This window comes from Bacillus rossius, chromosome 3 (genome assembly GCF_032445375.1).
Source record: "Bacillus rossius redtenbacheri isolate Brsri chromosome 3, Brsri_v3, whole genome shotgun sequence".
Lineage (NCBI taxonomy): Eukaryota > Metazoa > Arthropoda > Insecta > Phasmatodea > Bacillidae > Bacillus > Bacillus rossius.
The window spans coordinates 26,248,818-26,260,874 of record NC_086332.1 but is presented as its reverse complement, the minus strand read 5'-3'; the positions used below and the strand labels follow the sequence as shown (position 1 = coordinate 26,260,874).

The 12,057-nt window shown below is 38.4% G+C and overlaps 1 protein-coding gene across 2 annotated transcripts in view; it reads right to left on the bottom strand.

The window, feature by feature from the left end:
• LOC134530404 (transmembrane protein 245) overlaps window positions 1-12,057 on the bottom strand; it is a 41,038-nt gene that overhangs the window by 25,562 nt on the left and 3,419 nt on the right. For both annotated transcript variants that reach the window (XR_010074811.1, XM_063365200.1), the window contains exons 2-5: window positions 10,377-10,605; window positions 8,396-8,478; window positions 6,616-6,847; window positions 2,270-2,394 (exon numbers count right to left, since the gene is read on the bottom strand). Coding sequence is in view for 1 of the 2 variants with exons in the window: in XM_063365200.1 (XP_063221270.1) it covers window positions 2,270-2,394; window positions 6,616-6,847; window positions 8,396-8,478; window positions 10,377-10,605 (669 nt within the window). In the remaining variant the exon portion in view is untranslated. The remainder of the gene's footprint in view (window positions 1-2,269; window positions 2,395-6,615; window positions 6,848-8,395; window positions 8,479-10,376; window positions 10,606-12,057) is intronic.

Sequence of the window (12,057 nt, the reverse complement as noted above, 5' to 3'; positions counted from 1 at the left end):
CCTATCACTAGTGCCCTGGAGACTCTCCTCTAACTTAGCACTAGTGCCCTGGAGACTCTCCTCTAACTTAGTACTCCTGGCACTTTGTTCCTGAAAACTAGCTTGCTGTTGTTGGTGGTTAGCTTTCACCTCCTGCCACATGCTTTGCAGCATGATGAGCAAGCTAGCACTTGTTTCATTACTTATTGCAGCTGGCAATAAAGGCAAAGGTGTGTGTGGTGTGGTGGTAGCTTGGGGTTGTGTCACATCTACTCTAGCCGCTCCAGCATGTGTTACTGGGGTAACAAAATCTGTGTTAGGTACTTGGCTAGGTGATGTGGGAACAGACACATCTACAGAGTGTGTAGACTCCACACTGCTGTCCCTGGAGCTGTCCTGACTGACACGTCTACTCCTTCCCCTAGTTTCCATATTTACTGTTTTAATTTACCACACAAAACACAATACAAATATGCACACTATCGGCCCCACAGTTCGTGCGCCAGAAAAATGTGTTTCTAATCTTATTCCCTTCTGTACACAAACGTGTACGTGATGAAACTAAGATTTTCCATTTTTAATTACTCAGAACGTTATTCCAGGACTTAATACAAGGGCGCCAGAGGTCATCAATAATTAAAAACAAAATAACACAAAAAAAACTTATTTTATTGTTTTAATCATAATGAGAAACCTTGAGTCATGGAAATAATAACCAAACAAACAAATATTAAATAAAGTCTATGGGATGTCGTAGATAACCTGACTCTTGAATAAAATACAAAATAAATAAATTTCCTGAAATTGTTCACTGAGTAAAAGTTTTGGGGTTTTGCTCCGGCTTGCTCGAGCATGAAACGCCTAACCAAAAGACTTCTGGACTTGTGTACATATAGTTTGTGCCAATGTGAGTAAATTTGCTGTTAATCGCCGAAAGTCAATGTTCTACTAATTTTATAATAATCCAAAGTTTATATAATTATAGTTCGCGTATGTTGACTGTAAAATTTACGCCAATTTTAATATATAGCGATGATGCAGACCATACCTTAACTATAGATGCTTAATGTCGTTCGTAAAATACTTCGTCGCTCACGTGAATTGAATGCGATTATTCTGCATTCAATTACAGGGCGTCAATTAACATTGCCCAGTATTTTGACGTAATTTCCAGATCAATAACGCCGAAATTAGCATCGCCACGAACGAAATATTCCCAGAGGGAATACACTACCACACGCACTAAACGGCGTCATTTTCCACTCTTTTTCTTCTCTCTTGCCGAAATTAAATTGTTAATTGAAAAGGGCCAATCACGGCCGCGACACGTTAGCGTTCTTTTTAATGAAGCCAATGAAATGTCAATATCAATCAAGCATAGGCTCGTTAAAGCTGTTCCGAACGCCGCGCGATTATTTATTTTAGCAGTTGTCATGACGACACAGCACGAGATGCGCGCGCCGCCATGCGTGGAACAAAACAAAACACTGCCGAAAGTATCGGGAAGCGGTATTAACCTCGAACGTAAAACAATAATAAACAGTTTCAGTTAGTCTGATAATACCGTAGTATTACAGTATTAAATTTTACTTATCTTTTGCCAGTTAAAGCTGTTTACATTTGACAGAAAAGAGGTTAATTTAATTTAGGTGGTAAAGCAATAAAAGCTTTGTTTGGTACCGCAACATCAGAAAATCTGGAAAACTTGTATCAACATCTAGAAAATATTGGTCTTAAGTTTTGAAAATAAAATAATTGACAGTATGAAACTTGTTAGCAAGATTGCTACCGATTAGTTAACTTATTTTTATATAAAAATGTTAGTAAAAATGTTGAAACAACAGTTCAGCACCTGTTTATTGTAAATTCTAGAGATGATGATTTGAATCTAGTAATTCACGTCAAGCAATAGGAACTAGAAACCAGTGTAAATCACAAATTAAGTAGTGTGCTCCTACAACCCAGTATGTTCTTGGATATTCTGAATACAGTCAATGATAGAATTTCACTGCCTACTCACATGATCATCCCAGTGTATGTGTATTACAGGTTATCAACCGTCCAAGCTGTTGTACATGAAAAATTGTTAAGACAATAATTAAAAAATTAAATGAATTCAACCATTTTGAACCGCACGCTGAGACTCGCTGCCCTCGCATACAGTAACTAAGAAGTAAAGTACAGCATGTAAGTCTCTTGCTTTACCGTGGTACGGAATGCAGCGGGTGTTCACGAGCGAGGTCTTAGGTTTGACACATCACCACACCAACAGCACACTGGCACACATCACCTTGACGATGCCGCTGACGGAAGGAGGCAGCAGCCCAAGGCGTCTCTCTTCACACCAGCCACCAATCACAGCGACTGCATCTTGCACGTGGCCTGAGATGGACTGCCACAAGCCGGTCGAGTGACCTGCGACACAGGCATGAGCGTCGCTCCCGCCACTCCAGAAACTGCTTGCTATCGCTTTCACACTATTGTTACGTCTGTTAATTGCAATACAGTAGGATTGCTTCTGCTGGACTCTGAGAGATCAAATATTTATAACTTATTCACTGTTAAAAGGTAGGTAAAAAAAAAAAACCTGCTTTTTTTTTACAAAAATTTACATTCTCACTAACTTACTCAAATTTTGAAAATTATTTTTACCTATTTTGAAACTAAAATCGACTCACTTGTATTAAGCACCCACAGATACATCTTGTGCAATTTGAAGACCTGCAAATATACTTCCTAAACAGCATGTATAAAAGAGTGTACAGGACATTATTTGTATCATCATAAAGATTATATGCATTATATTAGGATATAAACTTGTCAGTATTGATGTCTTGGTCCCCGTTCTCATTTCTCGGTTCAGCTGGGTCTCGAAAATATAATCGGCACCGGAACCGTATAATCTCTGGTACCATGAAATAATTTATAGCCAACTACCCACCCCCTTCTAGTACCACCACTTTCGGTAAAATGCCATGAACATATTTTAACTCCCCTTCAAGCTGCCAAAGAATAGAATAAATACTATCTGCACAATGTGAAAGTAATGGTTAGTAAATCTTTAAAAATAACCAGTAATTGCGCAGTGCCTCCCCTTCCCTTCCGTCATCCCACCCAGACGGAATGATAATGCCTAGCGGGGAGGAACTGTTCCGACAGTAAATAAAAGTGTTTTTAGAGCAGAGCCCCCATCTCCACCATTTTTTTTTTGTTTGTCTTGTCACTAGGAGACAGGGATAATAATTTCAACTAAAAGTAGACCTGTGGAAAAAAATAACATTGGCTTAGGATGCATTCAAATAAAAAAACCACAATTTAGAACTGTCTGCAACTTATGAACTGCAGGTTTTGCTACTACTTTTGCAGCTGTACATCACTTTAATTCTTATCAACAAATCATATGTGTGCATCCTCTTTTAACAGACATCTGCTCTTGCCCATTATAATAAACACCTACCTCTAAATTGTTTTGGCTTGTAGCTACTGTCATATAGTAATATATATTTTTAACTATTTACTAGGGGTGTGCGGGATCCCGACGCTTCGGGAAAAAAGTCGGGAAAATAGGCTTCCCGAAATGCCAGGCGGGAATTTTATTACTCCCGAATTTTTCGGGAAATTGATTAAAAATTTACAAATGTTTACTAATCATGTGAAAATGTTTTCTATCAATTCAAACTGTTTTTACATAAATATTTTTTATGGATTCGTACATTTTTGAAGAGTTTCCATACTATTTAAATGCAAAACATCTGTTAAACGTATGCCGATCATAGCGACAGCTGTGGTGTGCAGTGAATTATGATAATCGTTTACACATATCTAATTGGAATATAAAAACGTACATGGAGTACCTTAAATATTATATGTGTTCATAAATATATTTCTTCAAGGGTACAAATTTGCAAGATACATGAATAGTCAGTTATATAACGTTATTGCCATCACCATCGAATACTTAACCTAAAACCACTGTGTGTCCTTGGACACAAACAAAACACATGCGCAATCCAACCTTTTCGCCAAAGATATAAGAAATACTAGACTTGCGTTACATAACGAAGCGTAACCGTTCTTATTACTTGATAGCAGTGGCGATGTAGATAACTGTATTGGCACTTTGAAAAATATGAAATCACGTAGTTTTACACCACTGCTCACGAGTATCTAAACATCTATGATTTTGCTTTGGGAGAAAAAAATAGTTGTTTACTGTATAGTTTGGGGGGGTTTGATGGCTGACGTTACGTTATTAAGGCTTGTGCAAAGTATCTGTTCCTATTTTTGATGCCGTTGTATATTAAAACAAACTAGCAGCCTACAAATAATGGATGTCGCAACCGATCAGCTTGTTACTTGTAAACCTAAAAGTGTTTGGAAGTATTTTGAACGTCTGACAGACAGAAAATCCCTGGCAAAGTGTGTCTCGTGTGAAAAATTTTTTGAGATGCAAGCATGGTAGCACGTCTGGATTACTAAGACATCTAAACATCCCTCTATAAAAAAGAATTTGAGGATGCTAAAAAATATGAAGTCGCCGCTGAAAAAAGGGCAAGTTAAGCAGACAAAAGAAATAACAGCAAAAAAAAACAACTAACTTTGCAAGAAACGTTTAAATGGCCATCAACTCATATTAGAATTAAAAATTTGCTTTTTTTTTTTTTAATTTTTCCGATCCCGTCCCGTTTCCCACGGGAATAATTTATTTTTCCCGAAAATTTCCCGCAGTACAAAAACCTATTCCCGCACACCCCTACTATTTACACATTACTAGATATTGCCATGCTGCAGGATGTATGTATGTACTGAAATGCTTTAGCAATCTAGTGAGAGGAAAGCACCTGTGCTACATAGGTAGGTGCTAGGTGACTTGTCGGATTTAGGTATTAGGTATTGAAGAGGCCCGGAGAACCTCTTCGGTTATTAGGCCTAAACGTCATGCCTCGCGCCTACCCCCTCCCCTCTTTCCACTCCTGGGTCTGTGACGTAGCGCTTCTTTTCCCCTTCTCCCCGCGCTGCGATGGTGGCGCCTCCAGTGACAAGTCGAGGTGCGACCGAGGCTCATCGCCTCTGGGCCTTTTTCACCTCTAGCTCTCGTTGGGGTCGGTTGTGCGTTCGATGGCGGTTTTCCACTCTGTCTGGTCGGTAATGTATTTGGGTGCTTTGATTGTCTGCGAGGTGACCGTGGAACTTGCGTAAAGTAAAGCGTGTGTTTTCCTTAATTTAACTGTAACGTTTTTTTTTTTGGCTGTCACCTTTTGAAATTAGCTTTCGCTCCTTGCATGGAAACACACGTCGCTTGCTGACCCGGGTGTTACAGGATGGTTTTGCATTGCCATTCTTTCTGTTTTTTTTGTTCTGTGCCCTTGTAAAGTGTGGTTTTCATTAGCCTCCTGGCTGGCCACCCCTTCCCCCCATTTGATTACCCGGTATGGGGTCGCGGGCTCTACTGGTTCGGTTGCACGTGTATGAGACGTCTGTATGCACGTCCTTAAACCCGGGTTTTCTTGCCCTTGTGCAGGGGGCTTAATACGTTACGTTACGTTGGGCCATGCCATGCCGATCCCAATATTCTAGAGGAGAAATTGGTCCGAGCGTAGGTGCTCACTTTAATTTAACGTTTAACTTTAATTTAGCATTTAACTCGCTCAGTAATACCGCTTGTGGCGCACGATGTACCTTTATAATCAATTTGTACTTTTGTAACAAAGAATATATACATTTGTGTGTAAATGGATCAACGTATTAATATACGAGTCTCATGTTCCTTATGATCCCTTCAATTTGTACTTTTGTAACAAAGAATATATACATTGTGTGTAAATGGATCAACGTATTAATATACGAGTCTCATGTTCTTTGTGATCCCTTCAATTTGTAGAAAATTTTAAGTACACCTCTAAACTAGCTGCAATAGGTTCTACTAGAAGAACCACCCTCCCCTCCCCTGTATGTTGATTAGCAGGTTGAAGTGTTCTTCAGTATAATGGATATCTGAGAAGTAATATTGAATAAATAAAGATGCCATCTATCAGGGCATATCTTTAGTGTAATGGGAAATTGTGGAGGTTAAACTGAGAACCAAAAACAGATTTTTAAGAATTGCAACCAAACCAAGAATAGGGGAAAAAGTAGAACCGGAACATTACTACTTGTCAGATTACTTAACCCGGTATAAATCTTCTATAAGTCGCACCATGAAAAAGACTGCAATAAGTAGAAGTAAAATTAATTATACGGTTGAAAGCGATAAACCTAAAGTCCTACGGATATACAAGGCAAAACCCAAAAATGCAATAAAATATTCTGGAAGTACCTATTTTACCTATTAAAATGTAAAATGTATTTCATAAACCTTTAGTTTAGGCATTAATACAGTTTTTAATGTATGGTTTAAACCAAGTAAACTAAAAAACTTTAATTAAGACTAGAGATTTCACAAACAGTTAAGTAAATAAATGCAGTCAATATCTAACACATCTTAAGGAAATTGGACCGCTAATACTGCATATTGGTTTTTTTGTTCTTTATGTTAGGAACATCAAGTTACAAAATTGTGGACCACAGGAAAATGAACTGGCCTACTGCGTACACCGACAAGGAGCGGTGAAGACGGCCACAGAAGGCCTTGCTCACCGATCCTCTTGACCACGTATATGAAGAGTAAGACCGGCACGAGCTGCAAGAGCCAGGAGTTCTTCCACACCACCATGGCCGCGCAGGCCCACGCCACGCCGTACAGGTACACGTCGCTCTGGCTCTCCACAGGGGCGTCCGTGTCTGTGTCGGCGACCGCGCCCGCCAGGGGCAGATCCGTCGGCCGGAGGAGTTGTTCCTCCCGCTCCTTCCTTTCCGCCGGCCCCTGCACCTGAACACGCGCCGCCATCACACCACCGTCTCCAGCGGGACAGCTGAGCACTGGATGGCTGAACATTCAATAAACTATTATTTTAAATCCGAGGACACTGCTTCGAAAGTTCACTCACAAGTAGTGAGGAGCAGTGGCGTAGCCAGGATTTGTGTATAGGGGGTGTTAAGAAGCATGGCCCCCCCGTATTAAATCGGGGGATCCGGGGGTCCTCCCCCGGGAAAATGTGGATTTTAAGGTGTAAAATAGTGCTATTTTAGCAGTTTTCGGTACTTAAATTTAAATATTTTAATGGTAAAAATTTTATTAATATTAATATGAAATTTGTTTGAGTGATGAATAAGAAATTAATTAAAGATTTGGTGCTAAGGGGGGGGGGGGGGGGTTGAACCCCGAAACCCCCCCCCCCCCCCCTGGCTTAGCCCCTGGTGAGGAGGCACTGCAGTGCCGGTAGGGGAATGGAGTGATAAGGGCCACATTGGAGGGAGAAATAAAACGAACGGGAAGATGTATTAAACACAAACCGAATACGTTGTCCGGTTCATGAACTCATTTAAATGCACCCAAGTAAGTCATGCTTTACGAATTATCTCCATTACTGACATACATAATTAGTTAAATGAGTAACTATCGTTTATGCGTCCGATACGAAGGATAAAGTATGGCAGAAAAAAATTGTATTTGGATGAATGCAGATCTGTAACACAACAAATAAGAATAAACTATCGGAATAATAGTTACCAACTACTTCGCTCAATCTACATAGTAACTAAATATTTTGCACAAACTTGGATACAGTTAAAAATATAAACATTTATTTTCGCATACTGTTGAACTCTATTTAGAACAGACAGTACACATGCTTCAGCAGACAGGCCCAGCCGAAAGACAGACTTTGACCGATTTGAGCTTCTCCTACTTAAAGGGAATGGACTCGCCTAGACACCTTTGCATTTATACACATTTAATTCTCATTTGGAAACACCTATAATTAGACCTATAGTTTTAAACTATAACATATTAACAATGACTAAGAGAAGACATAGCCACATAGGACATGAAATAGGACAGTTATACCTTTTAGGGTTTTAAATCTTAAATAGGTAAAAAAAAAATAGAAATACTGGCATGTACATGGTTCTGACGAACCTTCTAGTTCCTAAATCACATTTAAAAAAGGAGTACTAAAAATTTAATCCAGGAGGAGAGGAGAGGAATAGCAGAATAAATTAATTATTTTTAAATTTTGGCTTTAGGGTAATATATCAATAGGGTAATATTTAGGGTAATATATCAAGAAATATATCAATTAATTAGTATCACTATATACATTTTAAATGAAATAAAAAATTGAAGACCAATTTTTTGTTTTAATAATGCTAAGAATGATTAACTTATGAGAATCAGAGCTGAAGAAAATATAAATTTTTGACTAGAGTGACTACACCACATACAAAAAAAAATGATCTAAGCTTAATTATACTTTCTAAACATTGTTGTCATTGCATTCAGTTGAAGGGTTAATTCCTAACTTGACTCCACTCTTACCTCCTGACTTGCGACCGGCTCTTTGAGAGGGACGGGTCCCTCTATCACACGCTGCATTGCTTCTCCCAGGCTGATGCCGCTGCCTGCAACACATGATGCCGTCGCCTTCCATCGCTTCGCAAAACACCACACACACATCAGTGGACACTATCACTGCATGACTGAGCAGGTGTAGTCTCATGCACATTGCTTTACAGCAACTGACAGCAGTGGCTTGACTATACCAGATCCTGATATTAACCCAGATCCTCTGGTTTGCAAGTACAGTGTCTCAGAACAGTGGTACTTTGTTTCATTTCTAATAAGATGGTTACAATTGAGAAGTAAAGATGTTTTGATGACATTACCTCTAACAGGCCTGTTTCACCAATAATAACAGAAATATTGCCATTTATCTTGTTTAACAGGGTATGTCATATATATAACCAGGGCTAGATTTTAAGGAATATTTTAACCTGCCCAACGGACAGGTGTAATCGAAAATTTGCCTGTCCGGCATCCAATTTGCCTGTCCGCTGTTTTACCCAAATAAAAAAAATTTCAAAGTCGCTGAAAAAGTGAGAAAAAAGGATTTTTTGCTATATTTTGCACCTATTTTTATCACACACTTAACATCCTTATTTAATCATCATTTTCAGATGAGTCACTGTCTGAGTCACTGCACGAATTACTTGGCTGATTCTGTCTTGAACATCTTCGATAAGGAGGCTGAAAGGGTCGACGTTTTCTCTGAACATTATGATACCAGAGATTTATTGCTGGTGCTGGATCAAACTCACTTTCAGAAGGTGACTATTTGAACACGCATGAGGGCAGACAGTGTATCATCATTTAGACAGTTTCGCCATTTAACATTATATTCTGACTTGTCCTCGTCCGTTTTTCTTTTCTTTTCTCGTGGTTTTGAAGCACCAGTAATGAATTTCCACATTGTGTAACGCAATTAATGAAATACTTAAACAATCGCCGTGACAAGATAAACTGTAAAAGATCACTGTGTCCTCTGTAAACAAGTAATGTTTATTTTTTGATGCAATTTTTGACAGGCGAATTTTCAAGCAGTCGCAGTCAGTGCGGCCACTGTCAGCTGCATCTGGAGTACGCCGTGAAATGTTAACCATGCAAAAACGCTTTTCTGTTAACAAACTATGTTAAAGTAGAGCAAGGAATTAGTAAAGTCGCGATTTATAAAGACAATAAATTTAAAAATTTATATTTTGAAAGTATACAACGGTAAATTACGTAATTGTTGGCTGCACTGCAACGAAATTAATTAAAAACATGGCAACAAAAACAAACATCATCGGTGTGAGACGTTTTGCATCTCTAGCATACGAATACGACTATGTTACGTGAATCATGACGTGAACGTAAGATTTTAAGAATTATGATTCAGAAGATTTCAGCACGGTTTGTACATAACCTACTTTTTTTTCCTGCGGTATACAATAGCCAGAGTCGTCCGTCACAAAAGATACTGTCAAAGACGTTTTATTTGCGGTCGTGGTCGCATAAATGTTATTAATCACCTCTGCTGCATTAGTGCGTGCGAATAACCTCGGCGTCACAGGTTGCACCTGTCCACCGGACAGTTGCCTGTTTCATTTTGCCTGCCCGGACGAGATTTTCCCTGTTCCGGGCAGGCGGACAGGCGCTAAAATCGAGCCCTGTATATAACACACACAAACACACACACACACACACACACACGTTTACTTTTAGAGTAGCTGAATGATATAAACATGTCATACTTTCATACACACTCAAGTTTAACGTATTTGTGCAATACCAATCAGGATAATAAAATAAATAAACATATTTAGGTTCAAACACAATGCTATCGGTTTTTCACAGTATGGTTTTAAATTCTTTTTGAAAATTTTATTTAGTTTTATCCAGCCTTTTAAAACCCCCAAAAATGTGAGGATTTTGACAGCAATTTGATGATCGATAGTGTTGACGTAGGTATCAACTAACCCACCTTTCTCGAGAGCACTCTTGTGGACAAGCCACACCTCGTAGAGCAGCCCAGCCAATAGGAGCAACAGCAGGAAGAAGAAAGCAGGGAGCTGCAGCACGCTGGTCTGATTGGCCAAGAAGCAGCACACGCAAACCCATATTATGTGCGCAGCTACGGAGAACACATGTCTCAAATCTGGTTTCCAGAAAAATGTTACTGCGACTAGGTACGCAGCCACGACAGACACCACCTGTAACAAGAGTTAGTGAAGCAGTCATTCCCCAGCTACACAAAATGTCAAAGCAATAGGTAGTTGTCACTTGCGCACAGTTACAATTAAATTCATATTTAGAATTTTACCTGCTTCAATTTAACTGATCAGACTTAGGCTATAGGCAAGCATGGATGCACAATTTAATTTTGAGTGGAGGGGAAAAGGGGGAGAGGGGGTTGGTAGAAGAGCTTACAGTACAGGTTTTTTTTTTCTCAATGTAACATAGTACCTTTGCCCTTTGCATATACTGAGTAAACATTTGTGGACTATTTTAATTATTACCAAAGTTTTAGTCACCCACATGACATAATCAAATATTTTCATTGCAAAAATTTTTAAAAGTAGCTAATAAGTGAATCATAACAAAAAAATATTGAAAAATTGAAAATGGCAAGAACTAATCCCGCTTAAAGAAAAACTGATTAACAGCATTTTTTCTATGGATCACAACACTAAAAAAAAGGTACACCCGTAAACTGCACCAGCAGTTACCCACATATTAATCCATGGCATGATCAAATAAGCTTACAAGTAAAAGATACTAAAACTTTTATCGTAGTCTCTTTTGCACCCTAGGAGTTGTAAGAGTTAGTAGCAAATGAACCTAGACCAAAAGAGTAGGTCCCTCTTATATATGCAAAGAGAACAACTTGAGGTTTTTATTTTTATTTTTTACCTGGCACAAAAGCAGACATCTTGAAAAATACAAATGTGAATTAAGATTCGTTCTGAAGGTGAAACTGCTAAGGTAATACTTAGTATCATGCCATAAATGATCAGCGCTTAATCAAATAATGTATGTATTTTAACGCAAGATCACAAGGTAAATATGTAGAGTCGCGGTATATGCGAAAAAAAATGCTAAAAATCCGAAAATACTTTTATTCTATGCTCTTTCACTTCCTCTTTTCAAATCAACCGGCGGAGATAAGAAATTTCAAATACTTTAGGAGATATCGAATTTTTTAATTTTCATCACAATACATGTGTATTCATGCGGCGATCACAATTGTTTCTGGTTTACGAGTATCTATTATGTTTCTTATTGGACAATTGTGTCACGTGACAGTTTCATGATTGGCCAGTATTCAAATGAACCAATACGTGATTAATTTATTTATTAATGTTCCGTCGGAGGTATCGCAACATAGGTGAATGACTACATCATTTCCTTCTAATGGCAAAGGAAATGTACCCGCCTCCAACTTAGGTGGGTTTTTAACGTTTCTAATTTTAACCCTTTCCTGCCTAGAAATGTAAAAAAATTGAATTTTGTAACTTTTATTTCATTTTTATATTTAAGTAGGCATGAAAGGAGACCATAATTTTTTCCAAATTTTTTTATTTATATTTAATATATTTTTTAATAATGGGACTTTTAAGTCCTGACAGGCATTCATCATGTGTCCAGCTCAACAAACAAAAAAA